At 38.2% G+C, this 25,760-nt stretch overlaps 1 protein-coding gene across 1 annotated transcript; it reads left to right on the top strand.

Annotated features, from left to right (window-relative positions):
• The first annotated feature begins 2,243 nt into the window (after window positions 1–2,243).
• LOC139742876 (transmembrane protein 11-B, mitochondrial-like) lies at window positions 2,244–11,740 on the top strand. The gene is made up of 2 exons (XM_071653387.1): window positions 2,244–2,420; window positions 8,747–11,740. The coding sequence occupies exons 1-2, from the start codon at window positions 2,404–2,406 to the stop codon at window positions 9,258–9,260; spliced, it is 531 nt and encodes a 176-aa protein (XP_071509488.1). The 5' UTR covers window positions 2,244–2,403; the 3' UTR covers window positions 9,261–11,740.
• Window positions 11,741–25,760: the final 14,020 nt, after the last annotated feature.

Raw genomic sequence — 25,760 nt, forward strand, 5'->3', positions numbered from 1 at the left:
GTATTGACCCACAAAGGTGCGTGAAAAATGTTGTTAGTTTTCGACCCATTTTATAAAACAAATGATGCACAGGATTATTTCGTGGCGTTTGTGGAGATGTAGCGCACTCGAGGGTGGCACAGGAGTTGCATTGATCACACGCCTTATTAAGTATCTCGTCTTAACTTAAGACAGAGAGAGAGAGAGAGAGGATGAGTGCAATTTTTTGCCTTTTCCAAAAGTACAGCTATTTTCCCCTTTATCAGACGACAGATCGAGTGTCTTTTCTGCAAGACTTCCATATCAATATCTTGCCCCGCCATATACATGTAAGTGTTTTATATACATGTTCATGATAATTCATGGGGGTGCATTTATGCCCCACGAATTCTCTTCCTTGCCTATATCAAGATTGTTTTAAGCTCTGAATTTGCTTGCCTTTAATACAGTAACTGTTTTACTCTATATTTCGGTAAAAACGACGCGGCCGGGGACCAATGTGGGGACAAGAAACTAATAAATAAACACTTTTTTTTAATTGGCCTTGTCAATTTTAATGTGCGCTTCGAGAAGAGCAATGGGTAGCAGCACCATTACTTTATGTGGCGCTTTAGGCCTAGTGGATATCTGCGTCAAGTGGTTAAACATGGTCATTTCCATGCATAAGGGTTATAATTTCCTTTGTATAATACAACCCCCGGGGAGGAGTCTCGTCATAAATAAACCACTGTTCGACAGCCTCTATCGCCTATTGACGAGACGGCCAAATAGGCTGCATGAGGATAAAAACTGGCCAGGGGTTTGGGAGCTATTATGAAGTGCATGGCTACTAAAGAGTCACAACTCCTATTGCCAAGATCCCTCTCCCCAAGGGGAGGGATCTTGGCAATATTCTAGGAGTTGTGACTCTTTGTTGTTCCTACAACACTGCCTTTGAAGATCATGTCACCATGCACTCATGACTTTTGGAACTTGGCAAACAGGCTTACTAGAGAAAGAAAAAAAAACCCCGAAGGACCATCATGCCCAACTTATACACCCTAAACCCGACGAGTGAATGCAGCATTCACAGTAGAACACGTATACCGGTACATCAGTTAAAGTTTGAGAGAAATTTATTTGTACCGTTCGAAAGTTATGAACTTTTAAAGCTTTGGTGCCGCCATCGCAGGATTATGAGAAGACTAATACAGTTCAAATTGTGACGTCACGTAGCATGATTATGAAGAAAATTATAACAATTTAACATAATTTTGCATTTATTATTGAAAACAAAACATTTCTTCAACTAATGTCTTGTTACTGATCAAGTGCTCTTTCATTATGCTAGAAAAGTGAGAAAAGTTGAAAATTGATTGAAACTTGTTTAACCAGAATACATTGTAGGCCCTATTAAATTGTCAAATGTTTTTACATCATTACTGTGCACGCACCTCAATGTTTCGTTAATGATGCAGTTATTCGGTTAAACAAACCCCATAATCGCGGCAAGACTTTTAAAAAAAAATCACAGAGCTTTACAGTGACAAAATACTTTAAATAATGCAATATTGTTGTGAAATTCAACAACCTAGCGCATAGGGACATTATCACTTTGTGTTACGCGCTCTGGTAAGAACTGTCAATTATTATTATGATTATTATTATTATCATTATCATTATTAGTTCAGAATCCCTATTGTAAGTGTGGGTTCAACAGTCATGATTAATCACGCACACTATAACTTTTCATACCCTGATCTTACATGGGAGATTATGACTTCAGTGTTCATTGCCAATACAGAGTACATAGTACATGACTATGGAGGACCTGCCCTTGGAGGTGGGAACAGATGTAAGTTGAAGATCAGGGGGAGCCACTGATCTGTTGTTATTATTCATTGCAGACAGAGAGATGGTTATGGGAGCCCCCAGAGATCCTAAATTCAGAGATGCATGTCTGTGGAGCGCACCAGAATGCCGTTTTGTAGCAATGATGGCGCTGTTGCAAGATGTGACGCAGTGCCGTATACGGCACTGATGTGACGCAGTGCCGTACGGCACTGATGTGACGCAAGTGACGCAGTGCCGTACGGCACTGATGTGACGATGCATGCTGTTGCTGCTGTTCAGCTGCATGCGCATGGTCATGGTATGAATGCTTTATCTGCAGGAGCCTATGGCTTGCACGCCAGCAGCAGCAGCCTGCTAGCTGCTGCACAACGAAACCGCTAAGATATCCGTACCACCAGTAGCATTGCATGGTGTGTAGGATCGGAGGGTAGTCGTCGGGACAATTCAAGTCGATCGCTGCTTCAATGGATGGATCCCAATCGGCTCTGACATACATCATTGAATAAGATTTGTTGTGCGTGTTGACTACCGTGTAAAGTGGGTAAAGTGCTAGTATAGTAGTGTGTGATCGTCTAGGATCAACTCACAACCATGGCGGAGACCGAGAGGTAACAAACAGTGTTAATCAAAGATTAACATTTTGTTGTTGAAATTGTAATTTTTGTTCAACAGAAACTCGAGCAGCAGGGAGGTTCGTTACTAGCGTTAGGTCCCTAGTACAGTTCACTATTAAACCGTTAACGTTTAGACACGATAGGTCTTTTTCTACGTGTCGTCGCTATGCCATGCATGGGCATGGCCTTTCAAGTGAGTTTGCATTCCGCAGGTGAGCAGTTGATACACTCATACAGTTGTACGTCGACTCTAACGTTAGACTGAGCTGTCTTAGTTCTAATATTGATAAGGAACATCATAAAAGGCCGCGTGTACTCGTACATATAGAACTACCTCACAACATTTAAAGCGCCAATTACATTCAATAAAGACAAATTGCAAACAACAAATGGCTAGATTTATGTCAGTCCGGGCATGAGGCCGAAGCGAGGGGTGCTCCCGCCGGGATGCTCATGAGGCTCCCTGTTCACTTCTTATCCATCTCACATCTGGATTCTGACATAGGGTGTCTATAAATTGTCGCAATTTCGCTCAGTGATTTCCTGTTACACACACATGTCCACTCTCCATGATGAAAAGAATAAAAGGCTATCCTGGGTGTTAGGGGTAGACTACTAACTAGTAGGCCTAGTTCTTCTGGTGGCGCTTTTTGACAAAAATCAAGTTTTAATTTAATCAACCCGTATTCCACAGCAGCGACCCACCGAAACATGGGTGCCAGTGCAGTGTGGAATTGCAAAATGCAGGGCTGCCACATCCCACACTAATTGAATGATAGAGTAGGTGGGTACTCGAATTTGTCAGCAAACTAATCACTTTGTAGGTACCGGTATTACTGTACTGATTCACTTTCTTCATGAATTCCGCCATCCACCAGCCTTTGGGCGCCTTTTGTACAGGCATGCAAAATATTAAAAAGCCGCTATGTACAGTTGCTGGCTTGGCGGAGGTCTGCTTCCTCCTTTGGAAGTGCTCTTCTTTTTTTTTCAGTTTTTTACCCTGGGTTATCAATAAAAATGGATGAAAGTAGGTTTTAGAGAACTCTGTTTTGAAGAAAATTTTGTCGCAAAGATGAGCTCAGCAGTGCAGTAGCAACAAAATATCAGCACTCTTCACACACACTACATCAATAAGCTCAGTGTCACTTTCAAACAGCAGCATCCCACTACATGTACTGTGTACACATTACCAGTCCACAGAAAATGTAAGATAAATAATCATGGGTCCCGGTTCATGGCTTCAAACAATCTCATTCTGAATTGCTGCTCAAAATTGTAATAACATGTCCTGAGTAAAATTACTTTATAAAAAGTACTTTCATTGTTATGATTGGAAAAGGAAAAAAAAAATGGCCACTGAGATCAATATTGCCAACTTCTCAAATTTGGTCGCCATGAATGATGGCAGTGTGTAACTGCACATCTATGAACACAAGATGGCACTACATAACACGGCACACTGGGATAGGCATAGTGCATCATCATAGATCACAATTAGATTGCAACTGATCTATTTGCTGTAGACCCTGGTTCAGGCTACGTACGGAGAGTCTTTTTCAATCTCTCTTGCACAATCATGCAGCTCGTGTAACCTGTTGAGGACGGGCTCCGCTGGTTTTGCTATGAATTTACTGACACACATATTTTCCATAGGGCCATAGCCACCTGCGTCTGCCCCGGTGAGTACACTCGGGACTGGTCCTCAACACCAACTGTTAAAAGGCCACAAAACTCAACTGTTGGGCCCTCGTGGTCTATACTCTACATCTAGATGTATCACATGTACTAAGCTGGGGTAGATCTACATGTACTTCTTCATGAGATTTACGATTCTAAATAAATTTGAAATTCTTCAATAGTGCACCCAACCCAATAAATGTAATGCGTTCTTGGAGTTGCAACATCACCAATTTACAATAATACTCTGCAAAGAGGACTGTACAGTAACGGAAGAAGGAGAAGGAGAAGAAGAAGAAGAAGGAGGAGGAGGAGGAGGAGGAGGAGGAGGAGGAGGAGGAGGAGGAGGAGAAGAAGAAGAAGAAGAAGAAGGAGGAGGAGGAGGAGGAGGAGGAGGAGAAGAAGGAGAAGAAGAAGAAGAAGGAGGAGGAGGAGGAGAAGAAGGAGAAGAAGAAGGAGGAGGAGGAGAAGAAGGAAAGAAAGAAAATGTGAGGTAACATCAGTGTGAAGAGTGCTGATATTTTGTTCAAAGAAGAAGAAGAAGAAGGAGGAGGAGGAGGAGGAGGAGGAGAAGAAGAAGAAGGAGAAGAAGAAGAAGAAGAAGAAGGAGGAGGAGGAGAAGAAGGAGAAGAAGAAGGAGGAGGAGGAGGAGAAGAAGGAGAAGAAGGAAAGAAAGAAAGAAAATGTGAGGTAACATCAGTGTGAAGAGTGCTGATATTTTGTTGCTACTGCACTGCTGAGCTCATCTTTGCAACAAAATTTTCTTCCAAACAGAGTTCTCTAAAACCTACTTTCACCCATTTTTATTGATAACCCAGGGTACAACACTGAAAAAAAAAAAATAGAAGAGCACTTCCAAAGGAGAGAGCAGACCTCCGCCAAGCCAGCAACTCAATTCCACCCAGACACGCGTGCAATTTCCCAATATAGAAGTCCTTTGTATATGTCATCAGCTTCCAGCTGTGGTGGCGCCTTGCCCGAGCAGAGCGTGCACTTTAGCTTTCATATGTAAACCTCCAGTATGGGCAGCTTGAACTCCCAAATTTATAGACCTTCTATGCCAAAAGATTAAAAAATCCTTCAAAAATCCATAAAAATTCCCGGACCACTACCAGAATTTAATCATCCGTTCCATGTGTAATTATCGGCTTTTCCTGCAAGTTTCATTCAAATCCGTTCACAACTTTTTGAGTTATTTTGCAAACAAACAAACCAACGCTGATGATCACTTAACCTCCTCCTTCCTTGGCAGAGGTAAAAATCAACAAAATGGCAGATTTTATGTTTTGGTACCCCAGGGTAACAAAAACTGTGTCATATCACAATTGGGGGAGAATTTTTGTTTAATAGAAAGGCTAGCCTGCAACAAGTATACCATACTGTATGTTCCCCCCCCCCCAAAAAAAAAAAAAAAAAGAAAAAAAAAATTACAACGGGACCCTCCGCAGTGATAACTTAAAAAATAGTGAACCAAGCCAAATACAATTTCAGGGTATGAAACCGTAAACTCATTGCCCCACATCTTACAGAAAAACCCCATTCGATTTGTTTCAGTGGTCACAGAGAAATGAGGAATTTTGTAGAGCATGTCGGAATCTCTTCCCTCCAAGTTCTGTATAAATATTGTGTTTATAGCACATTAATATGCAGTTCCAAGAACATCCAAATGCTAAACTTGGAAGAATCAGACTCATGACATGCTTTAAAAGAATCCACATTTCTCTGTGACAGCTTAACCAAAGTGAATGGGGTTTTCTGCAAAATTGAGCTAAGGTGTTATATTTTAAGACCCTGAAGTAGCATTTGGACAGTTAAATCATATTGGGTGTTATCAATGCAAAATTCTGATTGTAATTTTTTGGGGGACATACTGTATAGGTCTGTGTGTTGATTTTTAAAGACCTGGCAGTAAGTGATTCATCAATGTGGCATTCTTTACAGATATTCATGGGCATTTCCACGGTAACTCACGTTACATTTTGAACTCAAAATTAGGTCGTTGAGATCAATATCCTTAAAACCTAATTAGTGATATGAGTTACTATATGTGAATGAGTATCATGCACCTCCATCCTACCTCACAGCAACATTACATCCACAGACTCTTATGAGAACTATGAGAAAAAACACTACAAATGTCGGTAACTCACGTTACATAATTTGGACATGCAAAAATTTGGCATGTCTTATATTAAAAAGTTTCCTCAAACAAGAAACAGAGAGACTTTAAAGTCTATTGTGTCAAAGTCATGGACTAATAACATACATCACCGAGTATGGTAAAAATTCAAATTGTCTTACATTCTCTAGGTATCGTCATGTGAAGCGGTAACTCACGTTACGGTAACTCACGTTACAGTTTGTCCACATGATCACAAGACAATTTTTTGTCTTAATAATCCAAAGAAAACTTACCAAGACAACTTTTTTTTCACAAACAAACTCCATGAATAAAGAATCTAAATTGATTTGAACATTGATCTGACAGTAATTAATCCCATCTTATCCATGAGATTACCAACTAGCAGGAAACTTTACATTTAGAATACCAACTTGAAGATTAATTTCATTTTTAATTGAGTCGTTTTCCACGCTTTCATTTGTACTGAGACAAAAATTGTATTCAACAAAATGATATGAAACAGAGTCTATTTCATTAAATTACACTCTTTTCCAGTTAACAAATGCATCAGAAATTGAATATCTAATTGAGAATTTGATTTTATTGTTTTTTTATTTTACTAGATTTAAATGGATTTCAGGCTATCTAGATAAAACAAGTCATCCATATAAACTATTCCATTCACAGGACTAAAGACCTGTGTAGTCTGTGGAGAGTTTAAAGGTTCAGAAATGAATATTTCAATAAATCTTTTAACTTTTAAACAATGCAATTTATATTCCAATTATTTGATAATTGTATGAATTACTCAATAATCAATTGTTTGTATGTTTGATTTGTTTACAAATTCTTATACTAAACTGGTACAGAAATTAGACTTGAATTACAGAAACTGCAGATAAATTTTAGTTATCTGCTACCAGTATTGATCAGTTTAATAAAACATGTTCATAAATGTTTAAGCCTTAAAAAACAATGGCTTTGGTCCATGAAATGTCAAGTAGCCATTATTTAAATTGTACATGCATGTAAAAAGTATACCAGTATTTTCTAGAGTAATCAAGCAGACTGAAGCAGTAAATCCCAATGAAAAACATGAATGGGTGATCAGGAGGCTAACTATTAATATCACAAAATGTTGATAGTTTGCTTTAAGGTACATGACTGTCCAGCTCTTAAAGAAAATGTCTGATAATGAGGTTCACATTCAACAAGTTTTGGGTAATAGATCAGCATGTAAAGTAAATTAAAGTAAACATGGAAAAGTTTCATTGTAGGATTTTGCAATAATTTAGCTAAAACCTCAGCGTAGAATAGTATAAAACACATGTAAGCGTGTCAAATTCACAATGTTCAGTTCTCAAAAATCTCAGAAAAAACAGCAGGAATCGAGCTCCAATCTTAAAATTCTGTTCATACATGTAAATGTTTCAGCCTAATAAACAATGGCTTTGGTCTATGCAGGTAGGTATAAACTATGAAATGTCAAATAGTAATCACTTGAATTACAAAAACAAGAACTTTTCAAGAGTAATCATGCAGTGATTATCCCAATCAGGAGGCTATTAATAGTTATCACAAAATTTTGATAATTTGCTGGAACAAGGTCAATGTAGCTTTAGAAGAAATGTCTTTTAACAACTTTCGTAACTGATCAGTATACATGCACTGTAATATTAAATAGTAAATATGGAACAGTTTCTTTCAGAAGTTAACATGTGATGAACATGTGTAATTAATACATTGTACATGTAGACCAGTTGGTTTGGTGATAGAGAGAGACCAAGAGAATAACAATCTACTGGAAATAGAATCTTAATACAAGAGTTCAGTAATCATGTACTCATTGGTTACTTACAATCACAACCTTCATATCACTTCTTGGTATTAAAGAAAAATCATGTCGGTAACTCACGTTACATTGTGGTAACTCACGTTACATGGTAACTCACGTTACAATTTTAAGACCTCTGTTATGAGAATTTGAAGCAAAGACTATAAGTCCCATTATATTTCTTGGATGTGTGCTGCATAGTTATTTGATAATCCAAAATACCATGTCTCACTTGGGCATAGTAACAGTGCTAGTTTAAAAAGTTCATGTTTCGGTAACTCACGTTACAGCAGCTTCTCGAGCTATGTAAGAGCACGCTGGTGTCCGAAGTACATATCTTATATCGAGGTCTCCACTTTATTTACTGCAAGATTAATATATTTTTGATTTGTAAAACCAAACAAAGTTTGATTTGAGCCTCAAATATAAAAAATAATCACAAAGAGCAACAAAAATGCATTTTTAGGGATTTTCAGGTCAAAAAATGCTTTCTGGTTTCAAAAGGTATAAAAATGCACAAAAGGGAACTTTTCTTCAAGGTAAAGTTGGTTTCACACACTTCAAACTATGGCTAACAAAGTAAGATTATCAGTTGTCCAGAAATATGCGGGTAAAATTTTGGTGGTCATGTCGCACAACTCACGGAAATGCCCTCATATTTTTGTTTGTGCTGATCTTGTCTTGCAGGGACTTGCAGCCAGTTGACTGCGCCATTATCCATGAGATATACGACAATGGGAGTGCCCAGGAACGCTTTGAATATGAGCTTGACCAGGCCTTAGAGGCCAAGCGGAGCATCATCATCATTGAGCCCTCGCGACTTGGGGACGAGACAGCGCGCTGGATCATGGTGGGCAACTGCCTGCACAAGACGTCCGTCCTGTCTGGCATGGCATGCCTGGTGGCACCTGCCATGCTGCCCAGCTCCACAGTGAACTTTGTCATGGTGCCCACGGGGGCCGTCAGCGTGGTGTGTGCCCTCCTATATGGTGTGTCGTGGCAGTTTGATCCCTGCTGTAAGTACCAGGTGGAGTATGACACAAGGAACCTGTCGCGCCTCCCACTCCACTCTCTGACCACAGCCACTCCAGTAGTGCTAGTGCGCAAGGATGATAAGTATAGGAAAGCGCTCCACAACCTGGTTGCAGGTCTCGCAGCCGCCCTACTGGTCTACAAAGTGTACCATTGGAGCACATGTTAGTAACAGTCCTGTGTGAAAATGTCGCTGACTTCACCGACGAACATGTATTTTCAGGGTTTCTATTCCCCTCTGCCTTCAAGAGGAAGATTAGTAGCAGACGGCACATTTCAAGATGGTGGATGATGCCCTCTGAGTGCCAAAATTAAGGAAACAATTTGAAACAATCCTGCCATCAACTGCTATTCGAAGACCAACTTGCCACATTGATATCTATTTGTGAAAGAAGGTGGGGAATCCATTCTTTCTGTGGAGAAGCTGACTGAAAAAAGTTCTTGATGAAAAGTTCTCATATTTGTGCATTTTGTACCATCATACACATGTACTAATGTAAGTGACACAATCAATTGGAACCATATCACTACTGTATACAAATACAATGTAGTTTGACAATGGTATGTGATACACTGTAATATTTGCATTGTTACATCAATCATGCAAAGGGGCAGAACCCAGTATTTGGCTCCAACATGCATTCTCAGAGTGACCTAAACATACAACTTTGTACACACTTTGCCAAATGAAACAGTTTATCTATCTGCCTGGCATGTGCATGTGATAAGTAATGCCAAGCACTGAAACAGTTGGTCAGAGTTTGTAGAGTTAAAAAGGTGTAGGAATTGATGATAATTGTCTGTAGACTTTCAGATATTTCCCTGAATAATACATGAATGCATTGCCTCTACAAAAGCAAAGAAACCCAAGCAAAGATAGCACAGGGCTCCATACCAATTCAGTTTACTCAAGACTGAGTCATCACTATCGATCAATCCATACATTGCACTGTGTGAACAAGTGCTACATGTGTATATGTGGTTGCATCTAGCCAAGAGATCAACTGATCATCACTTTTTATTGTGTGTGTGTGTGTGTCCTTTCTCCTACCCCCCCCCCAAAAAAAAACCCAAACAAAAACAACAAACAAACAAAGAGAGAGAGTAGGTATTACCAGACCACATTTACTGTTGCAGCTTTGATTAAGTGTGTATGGTTTACATATTGTCACTCAGCATGACAGCATAGACTGTGGATTTTTGTTTTACTTCACCCTTTGTGGGAACCAATGAAATGTACAGTGTATCAATGACATAGTACATTAAATGATCCAGATGAAAATAATGTGTTTATGAAAACACAGCTTAGATCTGAAAGGGTTGAAAGTCTTCAATTACATTATTTGATTTGTTTGAAAAGTTTCTGGTTAGAATGCAGTACACCTTGGGGCAGTTTGATTCTATAGGCAGAGTGTGCAGGATTGAAAACCTTTGTGGTTGTTTACTGATTTTGAGAGTATGTGACTTTGCTGTCTATAAAAAGTAATGATTGGGTTGTGCTGAGTGATATTCTCATGGTTGAGTATACGTCACTTCAGGTGTAGCTCGAGTGAAAACAAACAATTAACGTGTGTTCTGTACATGGAGCTAGAGTGTGAATCGGTGTGAATGCTGTGCATGCACAAACAGACAGTGTACGAATCTACATGGTGACACAAACGATACAGTGTTGGCGTCCAGAAACCTCTATCTACCATTGCATTCTTTTATGTAATTTGTCAATAACATTTCTTGTGGCCATCAGAAATGTCAAAGTCAACTGACATTTCAAAGTCAGTCATGGAAGAAAAGTAGATAATTTTGTCTAAAAAAATACACCGATCGTGGGTTTACTTGATACTCAATCAGCCACTAAATACCCGGATATCCGAACATGAAAACTGTGATAACATGGTACACTCACATCAATTTGAATCTTGTAACCATGTCGCCCGAAAGAGGGTTGATCTTATTCGGCACGTTGCATGCTTGTGCCATAGAGATGTGAGTATTGATCCGTTCATTGATTCAGAAGGTCCCATGCATTTTCATTATGCTATGACATGTGGTATGATTAGCTAATCTGTGATTGGGCATGGTGTTCTGCTTTCAAATTGTGCATCATTAACCAACCATAAGAGTAGCTTCTTGATACAAGAAATGGTACTTAGAGCCAAATGATAAAGATATTACAGGGACCTGCAATGTAATTCAACACCTGGATGTATTCTTTCAAAAGGAAAACAACAGTGAACATGATAAGATGGTACATGTACATTTCTGTTGCAATCACCATTGTGCAGCACATGTTATACAGAGACACTTGCATGAGTCTTTTAGTCTTTTATAGAACTTCCCCATCACTCTTTTTCCGTATTTTTTTTCCGTATCTATTATGTCATGTTTGTCTTCCATAAATCTCCCCTCATGACAGAATTGCCAAAGTTGTGTAAGACAGGCAATTGTAAGTCTCAATCGTGTGTGCTTTCTCAGGGCTAGTATCTGTGTAGCTACACTATGCGTCGTACATCATTTTCAGTACATGCAGTACAGTTGTAATTATATTGCCAGTGCTGTGAATAACGTTATGCCTCTTAGCGCCTGACAAAGCAGTATAACGTATATAATTTACATGTATAGGTGTTTCGATCACAGTGCTGTAGTTTATACTTCAAGGAAAAAAGAAGACATTTGTTTGAGCCTTGAGAAGGCTAGATGTTTATGGAATAAGGCAAAATTTTGATGACCGTACTGAATTATTCTGTCTGTAATATTTACTTTTATGTTCTCCATTTTGACTAAAACTGGGAGACAAAAACTACTCTGTGTGTGTGCACTGCCTAGAAAGTTTGTGGTGCAATCTGCATTCAGTGCCATGCTTCATGCTTGACGTAGTTTGCATCGTGTGAATTTAAACCTCAATCAGCTGTGTTGCATGCTTGTTCAGCAGTAGGGAGGTTTTCCAGGTCATGACATGTACAAATGTACAAGCATGTAGCAGTGTACCAGTGTCATTAGTATTGTACACCTGTAGACTACAATTTGTAGGTTGGCAAGTGTTGTCCAACTTACCTAACAACACTAAATTTGGTCACGATTGGATTTTGTGCCAGTGAGTGACATTTGTGACACAGACTTTTCATGATGGATTTTGTGTTAGTCTGCACTTCAGTCAAGAGTTCAGTGTGGTAGACCCATGGTGGGAAGAACTTTTGTCCTGTCTCAAGTGATAGTGTGTCCTAGGGAAGTAGTCCTGTATCACAAGCTCTCTCAGCCTAGAAACATTGTAGATCATTTTGTCGAAATATTTCTTTTTTTTTTTTTTTTTTAAGAGCTCTCCTTGTTAAGAACTATGAAATCAAAATGTGTCTGAAATTAAATTTTTATTTCTTTTAACAATACCTTTCAGCTCAAAAGTTGAACATGGCAGGTTAAAAATTTAAGATAACATTTTGTTGTTGTTTTCATTCAACATTCAACATGATATTTACAATTGTACTACCTTGGATAGCTTTTAGTATATTTTGAATTGAAGCTACTCTTCGGTTCTCTCTTTCTGCCGTGTAATGTACATACATACATTTGTATGTATGTCAAAAGAATTTCACATAATTGCCTGTAGATCATAGGAGCAAGCCATGACATTGTCCTGTCATTGACACTGTGTTGAGGACAGCTACCAGTAGAAATGACATGGCTTGCAGTAACCCTTCCTACCTGCAAGGCAGACTGTTCTGTATTCCACTCGTTGAGGGCCTGTGAGAGCAGCAATGACTTCTGCTGTGAATTCCAGCTTTTTTTATTTTGTTGAATTATGGATGACATTTGTGACGAGAACAATATTTCTTTCCCATGTTTTCACAGGGCTGCCAACACTGGAAACTAGTTGAGAGTGAGACTCCCATAGGCCAATGCTATAATTTAGGAGTCAAAATGAGTGAGATCAATAGAAATGCATGCAAATGAAATAAAGTTTTAGAGTGAGAAAGGACCAAAATGCGTGAGTCTCACGCTCAATGCGTGAGAGTTGGCAGCCCTGTTTTTAAGATTACTGATTCATGGTTTGAGTAGGATCTGCAGGTTGTGGAGGCAGCTGTCATGTTTTGTATAGATCTGTTTGTGTGTGATTTGTGGTACAGTGTAGTCTTCACTATATGGACACAAACTGCTACTTGCGGGCACTGTATAAAGTGTAGGAGAGGAATAATAATCAGTAGTATGGAAGAAAATGGGGGGGGGGGGGGTGTGTAGTACATCTGAGAAACATCGTACACGTACACGCACACTTTTGAATTTTGTGACTTCTGCCTCTTTTGTGTTGTTTGATCAGCATGGTTGTCTTCTCTGTATGGATTTTAGTAACTTATGTGATGTGGTTATCAAATGAAAATTGATGATCCGTAACTTTGAAACATTATGCAGTGAAGGCTGTTCAGTGAAAGTTGTTAACGCCTTGCAATCTGTAATGGTACTGCCCTATAGCGCTGTAAGGCATGGGGCGTTCAATGAGGAAAGAGTAGATTATGAAACATCATTATATATACACGTAAAAGCAAAACAGTAACAGGTAGGGTTTTGTATAATCTCTTGACTTCTGGAGAGGCAAAAGTTTTTCCTGTTGTCTTTTGCTTTTTGTAGTGAATCTGCTGCACACAAGAGCCAATGACCTGTGAAAGTATGACAAAGGCTTTGCTTAGTCCCGTGATGTGTGCGACAAGTTGTTGCAATGGTGCGTAATGCTGTTATTCATGCAGAGCGGCTCACATGTTGCTCGAAGTTGTTGTAGAGAAATAAATGGCTGATCCACAGTGCAGAGAGAAAATAATGACTTGCCACTATCAACCATAGCTATCTGTAAATTCACAAGTGCGGAGTCCTTCTAAAAAGAAGTTGTTACCCCCCCCCCCCCCCCCCCCCCCCCATTAAAAAAACAAAAACAAACTACAAGAATAAAATTGAAGAAAAACCAGAAGAAAAAGAAAGAATCAAAGAGTTTACAAAAGCTAGAACCTTATTATGGTATGCAAGTTTAGAAAAGCTTATCTTTCACTGCATATACTGGGGAGAGCTGCAGGATTGGTGATGAATAATACATGAATGTAACACATGATGAGTCAGATAAACTGTGCCCTTCTCCACCCCCACCCCACCCCCCCCCCACCCCACCCCATCGTGAAGGGGGGAGGGGCAAAGGCAAACTGCTGGTATGTGTCTGACCCTTTGATGCACTCTGTCTAATTATATGTCATAGTGAAAAGTGGCATGCACGGTTCATAGATACACTAGTAAATTGTAACACCACCCAACCAGTATTAATGTGTGCACAGTTTTCTAGTGTATGCACGCTACCTTAATGAAGTACAATGTATCTGTGGACACTACACTGTACTCTGTTTACTGGGTGATCTATATGTTTACATTACATACAACTGTAATGCATGTATGTACTTACACAGAATATTAAACATGAAAAATGTCACCTCATTCAAAATAAAGAAAAAAAAAATCTTAATATTTTTGTTTTCACCACACCTCCAATTACCTGTAAAGAAATTGACATTTATTATGGTGTGACATTATGTATGTCTAAAGACCAACTACATTGTGTGTGCATTTTTTTCCTCTTGTTTCCCCTTGTTAGCAGCCACTGTTGAGACTCTATTAAATGTATGTCTGCATACCAGGTGCTTTTTGTGAAAGAAATTTAGATAAACCCATCGAAGAATGACTTTTCCCTTCTATCAGACCAGCTACTGAATGCTGTCAAAAATCTGGCTTAATTTCTCATTGAGCGAAATAGATTTTCTCATACAGTGAGTGAAAGGTGAAGTAAACTTTTGAATAATGATTCATGTGGCAATTTTTTCTCTTTTTTTTTAAAGGGAAAATCATAGCTGATGTCACCTCTTTTCTTGCATGATGCAGAGAAGAAATTTATGATATGAATTGTGGTTGTTACCTTCACAAAAAAGTGCTTTGTTGATAGTATCAACAAAAAGATGCATTGGAAGATAAGAAAACAAGCAAACATAGTGATATGACTGCTGCATTCAATTCACTTTGAGGCCACAACTTGCACAGAAACGTGTACTACCAAGCTTTAATACATGGTAGAAACACATACAGATACGTTGGTACAGTACAAACTCTAGAGCCACACACAAAAAAAAAAAAGCAAGAAAGTTTAGTAATTATTTTACTCCTGTTTTGTGTAACCTGACTTGTCAAGACACAGTTTTACACCCAAAAGCCTAGAGCTTATACACAAAATGCATGCTTATTACAGCAATCAAAGGCAACAGTGAATTGCTATAGACTGTAACGAAATGAATGCAACCATAACAGCCAGATTATTTCTCAAACATCAGTAATAAAAAAAAAACAAAAAAAAAATGTTGCTTTTTCTCTGATGTTGCGTGCATTGTTGCCGTGATTAAATGACAAGCATACATTTGATATTTTTGTATGTTTTTTGTTTTGTTTTTAATTCACTGACATACAGAGATCAGTAATGTGGGGCTATGAGTATGATAAAACATTTGAGAAACAGAGGAAGCAGTAGTAAGATAGTACGTGTACCTTCCACCAAAGTGCAATATTTGGCCTACTTCTGCTGGACATAAATCTCTTGTGCTCCTAATGTTTGATAAGGTAACAGAGATGAAGATAATTTGGCTAGGCCCCCTTGTTTTTGCAGCAACAATAAAATGCTGAAGTATGATATCACAGTCAAACAAATTTAATCCTTCGTTGTTAGAGTTTTTGTTTTCAATAATCTGATAGTTGATGATGAGGAATGAGTAATTGATGCATTGCTAGTCCACTTGATGATTTATGCAGTGGAAGGGGCTTAAATAGAAATGACTTGGTTTTTGTGAAAAGGGGGTATAAAAGCAAAAAAAGAAAAAAGAAAAGAAAGCATCAACATAATTTTAACATATCCATCTGCTATTTGAAGTAATCAGCAGTAAGGAACAGTAAGAAAGTCAGGCATGCACCAGCACACAGTGTGTGAAGGATTTATCTTCTCCCCTGGCTCATCTTTAGCTTTATAAAAACAACAACAACAATAAACCACCCATATACTTAATAGCATCTCCCGGTGATGTGTCATATTGATGACACATGTTGATGTGAATACTGGAAGAGTTTCTCGGCCACAATGAGCCCAAGCTGTTACTGTCTCTTGTGTATTCCAGTCCTGCTTTCCCTTGATTCATTGTGAACAAGAAAAAGTACTGGGTGTTCCTACAGATGCTAGGTTGACCCATTTGCAAAGGCGCAAATTACTCTTTCTCTGCTAGGGAGCTTTAGACTCCTTTGTCGCACTCAGCAGCCTGTTTGTGGTACATTGTCAATTTAACATTTCAAATACTGTAGTTCTATGATGGTAAAATTCATGAGATTTGAGGGTTTAGCTCGCATGATTCTGTTTCAGTGTTGAGTCACGCCATTGTCATGGATATGTGTACAAGTATTGAACTTACGTCGTGGGGCTGTGACGCCATTAATACAGAAGTATCGTACAGCCAGGGAATCCATTTGGGGATTAAATGCTCAGTGGTGGTGCTGGGGGATAACTGATCTTATCTGTAATTCATCCCTTCATTACTCGCACTCCACTAATTTGAAATATGAAGCTATAAACTCAGTGTATTGGAGCACTTTGATGATTGGAGTAAGGCTGTGATTTTCTGATATCGTTTGAAGTATTTTTCTTTTTTCCCTTTTTCTTTTCTTTTTTATATTACAAATATTCGTACTGTATATTGATGGAGGAATTTCTGGACATACACATTACCTCTCATGTGGTAATGCATTCTTGATGTGAGTGCACTGAATTTGTGGGACAAATAAATTATTCAGGAGTGTAGTGTTAGTGTGTCATTGCTGAATTGTACTAGTATCTTGCATGTAATTTGCAGGGCTGCCAACCTTGAATGAGAGTTTGGACTGAGACACTGCGAGGGAGCGGAGCGACCTCCTTGCTAGTGCCTGGTGGCCTGCTGTGCGGCCGTACGTACACAGTCAGTGTATGTAAAGCGATGTAAAGCACGTATACGTCATAGCCATACATGTACTGTAATTTGCCAAAAGTACAAGCTACGCTCACGTGGTATAGGTAGAAACCAATCGTAATCCAATAGCTCGTCTTTGTGTGCGAACTGAAAACGATTATTATTGGTTAAGCTTTATACCCGCGCGGGAAAATCTCGAAATTTTGGGCTTGGGCTTATTGATTTTCGGAATATCAGAGAATTTAGAGATATATTCATTTTTGTAGTCATGTACATTTTATTTTGGGGGTTTAGCGCGAGATTTCGTTTATCAGAGTGAGACAGTCAAAATTGGTTGAATTGCGTGAGTCTCACGCTCAATGCATGAGAGTTGGCAGCCCTGATTTTGTTGATACCGCATTTTACGATCCACACAGGTTACTAAATTACAATGTGATGAATAGTGAGAAGCTATCAAACCATTGATTATCTTATATCCGTCCCCCCAAAAAACAATGATGCATGGTGCTGAAATTCTTGGCACTATTCTCTGATCGTTCTATTTGTTGTTGTTGTGGAATTCTTTATACCAAGTATGGTGTTTGTATGAACTACGTGTACTTGTAGCAGGAAAGAAAAAAAGACTGCGGTACAACTATGCTGGAAATGCATAGCAACAAACTTGTGGCTGAGCATGGATTTGACCCGCCTGGATAATTGTACAGAGAGTTTTTAGGAAGGAGGGAAATACAAGGTACAAACTGTCATGAGTAATGAGATTTATTTCATGTGTGTGGAAAAAAACATTTGAAAATTCAAATTTGTATTGAAATAGTGAAATATTGAAATACTGAAATGATACAACTACAGTCAACCTTAAGTCGGCCTCTCATATGTCGAATAATGACCTAAGTCGAAGATCTTTTCAAGTCCTCTTCTCTTTATATTCTAATGATGTTAATCCCTCATAAGTCAAATTTTCTCTGAATTGAAGCTGTTTATTCAGTCCAAATAGATTCGACTTAGGCAAGGTTGACTGTAGTTTGAAAAAAAGAAGATTAATGCAAATAATAATTATGTAAATAGCTGTGATGTTGGTTAATAATTGTGTGAGGAATATCAGATATGCACTAGAGTTGAATTGGGGTCTGGCCAGAGTTGATGTTAATCTATACAGTCGACAGAGCCTGCTGTATGTCAACATGGCCTCACTACAGTAATGGTCAAACTGACCAGAATGTGACAAAACCCAGTTTCACAAAGTATTTCAAATCTCTGACTGTTCTAGCTGTAAAATGTAGGGTACAACATATGTATCTGGCAAATCAGTGAATCCTACAGACACAAAGTGATACACGTGTTGGTAAAGGTTGCAGAGAAGGTGTCAAAGAATGTGTAAAGGGAGTAGTGTCAAAACCTGTCGGAAGCCTGCTTGGACAAACCTATTATTGATGTCAGAGTTCTCATGTGAACCCTGTGTAGTGGAAGTATGCATGTGATTGTTAATTAAGTGTTAAATTGTCATTTCTGACGTGTAGTGTTAAAAAGCAGTCCTTTTGTTGATTGGGCTGCTACTACTGTCAAGGGAAGTAAAGTATGATCTCTGTTATGGATGACAATCTATCTCCCCGTTGCTTATACATGTACATCAATGTTAAACCTGCCTTCGGTCGTGGACCTGCTATTAACTACAATGTAAGTCGAAACCTGCCTACTTCTTTCCATCATACTTAAGTGAAGAACAACTTATGCAACCCATAAACTTCATAAGTGGGTAGGTTCTAGTTACATAAGAGTCATACTGTAATGGTGACCTACAATAATAGTAATACTGTGGCAACAAGCAAAGCTCTTTTTGAGCTCCTTTCCTGTTCCTCAGAGTAGGTGACATGGTTAGGTAATTTACTATTATTGTAAGTCTTCCTTGCGAAAACACTCAGTACATAGGCTGGAGGCATGCAGTCATGTAGATTTCTCGTAAGAGGGGTCATGGTCATTGTATGTACACATGAGGCTGCGTGTATCATGTGATAAGTATGTGTATTTGTGTGTGACTCAAGGGTTTAAAACACACAATCAACCAAACAAGCTGATAACCCAGAGAATTGGGTATTTCAGTCTGGCGATCAAATTTTGTAAAATGGTTTCTGTTACGGGAACTCTGTGATGTAATACTGGGATATTTGTGTTACAGGAGTGTTAAGGCAGTGTAAATAAAACACTCTTTTCATCTTCCAGATGCAGTTGAAGTGGTTACAGTTTCTGATCACTTTTTTCAGTTATGGTGCCAGATTTTTGCTACAAAGTAAAGAAATTGGCATTTTGTACTTTCGATGCACGGACTACAATCTTGTGCTGATCATTTTGTTAATCACACATACAGGGCATTTTCACTTATCTGGGTTATTGCATGATGAGGGTTCTTTCCAACTTTCCAAGTCCTGTCAAAATGTGGATTTTGTCTATTTACATATTTCTACCATCCTGTATTTTTTGTTTCTTTTGTCCAACATAATTGCACTCTTACTTCTAGATTACGATCTTGATATCAGACACTCATTCAATAATCTGTTCAGTTTAGGCTTGCATTATTTCATTTGTGAAGTCCCGCTATTCCATGATTAAATCCTCATTACATGTACTGGTATAGCTCACAAGCGACTGTGGTTTAGAAAAGGGTGTACGATGTTTTAACACAGTGTGTTCTTGATGTGCCCACTTCTGTTTGATTACCTTCACACTTCTCTACAGTGCATAATCAATCAAGTTTAACCAGGACAGTCTAACGTATCGCTGAAAATGACAAAACACTAGTTATCAAAATCAAGGTGGTATGTATGCTGAGCAAGTGACCAGTGGAGGGAGGGCAACCTTTTGTCATTCCAAGTAGAGTCAAAATTGTGAAATGTAATGGTTGAGAAAGGTCTGCTTAAGTGTGATAAACCACAAATCCTGCATCAGTCTTTTTAGCACTGCTTCCGAACATCAGGGACAAGCAATTGCTATGTCTTGGCCATACAGTATTTCACCATCAGGCCAGACAGGATTGTAACAAGTTACATGTATGTTAATAGAACTTGTCCCACATGTTGAGGAGTGAGCATTGTACTATTTTTGTTTTTTTTAAAGGATTCGCCGAAAGTTTTCAGGAGGGAATCCTGTAATGATTGCATTTTTTCTTCTGCACAGTAAGTTGCATACTGTAAGATGATGCTCATACGTACATCATTAGTGGAGGTTGGTGTGTGAAAGGTATTAAATTGTGGGTTTAATAAACTGGTACAATATCGTTGTAAAATCTAATTCAGCAGTACTGGGATGTTGACAGTGCTTGTAGGGATTCAAGTACTTTCAAGTTGTACAATGGCAGAAAAGTGAAATTTTGGGCCAACTCAAAATGACTTTAATGAATACAGCAGAAAGAGAAAACGTGCCCTCTCAAAAAAAAAGGAGAAAAAAAAAACAACAACAATGTCAAATGTTCCTTTGAACAATTTGACCAGAGCCCCATTTTATCAAAAGATAAAATTGATTTTAAATTTCCTAACCACACAGGCTGCCATAGACTTACAGTTGAAATCAACTACTGTATATAATCAATTTCAACTCTTCATAAAACATGGCCCAGGAGTTGGAAGGTTCTGGAATTTTACAATTTCATGTGATTTCCCAAGCAATGGTGTTTGTCACAACCACATATGCAAATTAGATGGTGACAATGTTATCACCTCCCCTGAGTTTCCCATTCACCTGCTCACATACACTATACATACACTATACATGTATTTGCTAAATGTTCTCCTTTTATGAAAAGCAATACATTAGACCCTTTGTGTCAGACTGTTTTAAACTATTTCCAGGGAGAGGGATGTTTAGCTGCCAAATTGTTGAGTGAAGCGTGTAGCTAATATGTTTTTTACACCTATCGACATAGACATGATCACTTCATTTAGTTTGCATAAACTAGTATGCATGTGTGATAACTGGTATTGCTTTGAGGAAAACATGAACGACATGTATTACACTTCTATGACTTTCTGATTTTTTTGTTTGATGTTGATGAAAGTGAATACCATTCAGTCTCTTTCATGCAAGTCTTTTCCTCAATGTGGCTATGAACATGAAACAGCTTTTTACTCTGAAGAAAACTTCATCAATCTTGCTTCGGTGGTCTCGTATCATAAAATTTGAATGAGCTCAGTGGTGTAAGGTGCTGTGATATTCTCAAGGGGCTCGATAAGGATAGTAAGCCAAAAAAAGAAAAAGAAAAAGAAAAAAGAACTTTTGAGAGTTCGCTGTTGCCCTTTGACTGATAACATGTAATTATTCGTTAATATTGACATATCATATTATACATTGTTGGATTTGCTTAATGAATTTAAACACAATTATCTTTCTTATAAAGCAGAGATACAAATTAATCTGTCACTTTGTACAGAGAGGAGGCAAGTGAGACTTGAAACAAGATTAAAATGAAAACATTTGAAAACAATTATTCACAATGACTCATTTTTGTTGTTTTTGTGTCTCAAGTATTTTAAAGGGGATGGCTAGTAATTGATCAGTGGGAATCAGTGGGAATGCTGGTGGATGATTGTTCCAATCCTTGTGGGATTCATTTAAGAGTACATTATATATCTATGGTTGTGTGAAAATTATTTGCTTCAGAACGATCTCATATTCAAGTAATGTGCGGTTTAATGCCCTGTCACTGTACAGGCATGCTAGCCTGGAACCGTAAGACTGCACATTACTTGAATATGAGACCATTCTGAAGCAAATAATTTTCACTCAACAATAGATAGATAATGTACTCTAAAATGAATCCCACAAGAATTGGAACAATCATCCCCCAGCATTCCCACTGATCAGTTACTCGCCATCCCCTTTAAGTGAATTCAGTAGCAGTGGACTATTGGTATAATAAATTCTGATAGAGTGTACTCTCACCATAAAGTAATTTTTCTCTGTGCTTTTGTCAAACCCTAATGGAATAAAATTTTCACGTAACAAAGTGTTCTATCATACTAGGTGTTTCAAAAAATATTTCCCACTTTTGATTCTTAATTATTCAAAAACTATATATCAAATAACACTGTCATTGACATGAGTGATAGCTGAATAGTGTACAATTTGGTTGAAGGTGGTTTAAATATGAAAGCATAAATCAGTTTCATGAAATTCGTGATTAATTTCACAGTAAGGCTCCAGATTTTGCTCTATTTTCAACCCTCTGTACAAAATTTCACTTCGCACAGGGGTCAATGGGTATGTATGGGAGTGTGTGGTTAACACCCTGACAATGGTCCTGAACAATGGCCAAGGTTTGAATGCTTCATTTTTATTCATGAGAAATTCCACTTCACAACTAGTCTTTAATCAGCCTCTGGCAGTATCTGTGTAAAGTCTATGCCTGCCGATACTGTCGTTGAGTCGCGACAGTGCTCTCCCTACTTCTGAAAAACGAAATTACAATGAATACCTTCTGCTCCATCGTAAACATGGTGACAGGAAGCAAAGTAAATCAATTAAAGTATGCACTTGTGTGAATGGAGCCTTAGTGATATGTGAAGCAAAATTTGAAAATGATCGCCAGCTGGTATGAAATGTGGTGTTTGCAAGCACATGGAAACATGTGCTTACTTTTTCCATGTGCATACATTTTACCCTTTACCATGCATGAATTCAGACTAGCAGTGCCACATGAATTATTGATTAAGCATTCATGCGCCAGGGAGCGCGGTAGACTGTCGCCTAGTCAACAGGTGGTTCAGGCATGTCCATTGCTCAGGGCCATTGTCAGCACACACTCACATACACATCATTGGTTCCTGTGCAAAGTTCAATTTTTGTACAGAGGGTTAAATTTGACCAAAATCTGAAACCTTACTTCAAAATCAATCTTAGATCTAATGAAACTGATTTATGCTTTCACATTCAAATTACCTTCAACAAAATTGTACACTATTCAGCTTTTACTCACATCAATGACAGTTTTATCAGATGAATAGTTTTTGAACTATTAATGATCAAAAGTGGGAAATGTTTTTTGAAACACCTAGTACCAAGGAGTTTACAATAGGTTGGATCCACTGTATACTGTTCATATATTAATATGAAAATGTGTATGTAGATGTATGTATGTGTGTATGTATGCATGCATATTACATATATATATATATATATATATATATATATATATATATATATATATATAATATGCTATTTGGGGGCATAGGGGGAATTACATAATTTGTCAATATTTTTTTATAATTCGGTAATTAGGGCGAATTTTATAAAAAAAGACAAAAACAAACATTTTAATGAAACAATTGATCCCATAATTGATGAATGAAAACTAGTAGCCTATCTAGACTATACTGTATAACAACAGGATATCATTTTCCTTGTTTTATGTGATTGATATTGCATAATAGATTTTTTGTACATTAACAATTGCCCTTAGTGCATTAAAATGTGCTAAGGTGAATTATATGACAAATCCATGTGGCAAAATACACTGTATAGGACACATTAGGAGAACTCTCCTATAGTGCGATATTCTCTGCTGCCCTATGCGTTTCATTTCGCGCAGTTTCAAGAGTTTAGAGGTACAGGAAAACTCGTAAACAAGCTTGAAAACACCAAGGGGAATTGAATATTTCGCCCGAAGGACGGATTCCCCTTAGGATACCTGGTTTTCACACGGAAATTTTATTCAAAATCTAACCCCCTTTTTTAATTTCTCAGGAGTCTCGGCCACAGAGAAGAGACACAAAACATCCCATGTCTGCGGGCAACAAATCACAATACACTGTATTATATACAATGTACGCCCCTATTTCCAATGCTTGGGCCAGATTTCATCTCGCAAAAGTGCCCCTGTGATGGTCAGGGGTCAAAGCTCCCCTCCCCTCATTAATGGAAGAATCTCAAATCTTCAGTTAACCATGCCAGATCATGTACACTGTACATCATTCAACAGTCAAAGCTTTGTTCAGGTTTTCACTGAACTGTGTTTTGGTGACAACTTTCAAGCAATACAAACTTGGTCCTGGAATTCATTCTGCAAGGAGAGTTTCCGCCTCTCCTGTTCTACATACATGTTCACATACATTGTATACATTTGATATTTATTTACTCAAATTGATAATTGATCACAGTGTAGCAAAATGACATTAAGGAGCTCTTGCAGTGCAGTAGACTTTATAGACAATTTCTTCACTCAACAAATGATTACGATTATTTTATGTGTATATTTGAGTAAATAAGAATCTGCTTTATTTACGACGGCACCATGCTAATACAGAGTATTACCAACCTCGTGACCTATAGAACATGCGGCAATCTCATTATAATTGTATTAAATACACATCCAGATTGACTATTATTTCATGCTGAATGGAATTCTAATCAACCTTGACTGTGTGACACACATGCTATAACAATCTGTTTTCTGTATTTCCTTCCCTATAAAACTTCTTATTGCACATTGCAATTCAGAGAAAATTAAATAAAAAGGCAGCATTCAAACAAAATTTTGCATAAGATATGCCTAACAGACTGCTTTTGCATACTACTGCAAAGTCACCACCTATTTAGACCCTGCACCTTTTACACACAATTTGCATGATACACATGATTATACCTTTAAACAACTTCTGTACACTTGGCACAAAATGCCTTGTCAGTTCCCAACCTTACTTCCTGATCACATGGAGTTTCTGTCACTTAAATCTAATGAGAAAACATGGACATTTGATACATTGTATTGCATTTTTTCCAGGGAAGGTGCACTAGCCACCAAATGAGTTCTTTCTATGATGATATGGCATGCAGTGTTTGTCACAAACATTAAATAAAAAACCTCTACACTGGTTCCTAACCCATCATGATTGTCATGATTAAGAACACAATACACTGTAACCCTCCCCCTAGCACCCTAGAAGTTGTTTTGTTCGTTGTTTCGTTTGTTTGTTTGTTTTTTCAATGTTGACATCTACTTACTGAATGACGCATCAAATTTCCACATAATGTTGCACAGATTGAGATGGAGTGATTGCATATCTATGATAATCTTAAAAAAATGTAAATTTATATTGCGCAGTGTCTAAAGCAGCATACTCAACTGTGCACAACAATACATGCATAGTCAAAAATACAGTGAGAACACAGAAAAGTGAAAGTACTGGTAATAGCATGTTATAATGAAATGATGGAGATAAACGGGCAAAGCAGAGCAACACACATTGGTACAATGCTATATGTATGTGCCTACAAGACTGTAGTAAAGAAACACAAATTTTCACCCACAAGGCTCCCCCCCCCCCCCCCACACACACACACTCACAGACACATACATTGTCTATGCACACAGACACACATAATATATGCGCAAGGGTGACCCCGCAGGCAATTCAGTAATTCTGGAGAGAGGCAGCCTGGGTAGGTCAGTGCCAAAAGACTTGACATCCCCACCAGGTCTCTGATAATCAGACTTGTCTCACTTTGGTCTTCCTTTGTCATACATTAGACACGACACACATATACAGTTAAACTCGCATAAGTCGATCTTCTCGGGACTGAGCAAAACATATCGACTTAGGCGATTTTCGACTTGTGCGTAAGTCGAAAAAAATCGACTTAACAACAGTTACACCACACGTACATTATGTATAAATGTACATGTATGT

Source organism: Diadema antillarum, unplaced genomic scaffold, assembly GCF_040938485.1.
Source record: "Diadema antillarum isolate AM-2024a unplaced genomic scaffold, OU_Dant_1.0 seq00001028_RagTag, whole genome shotgun sequence".
NCBI classification, from domain to species: Eukaryota; Metazoa; Echinodermata; class Echinoidea; order Diadematoida; family Diadematidae; genus Diadema; species Diadema antillarum.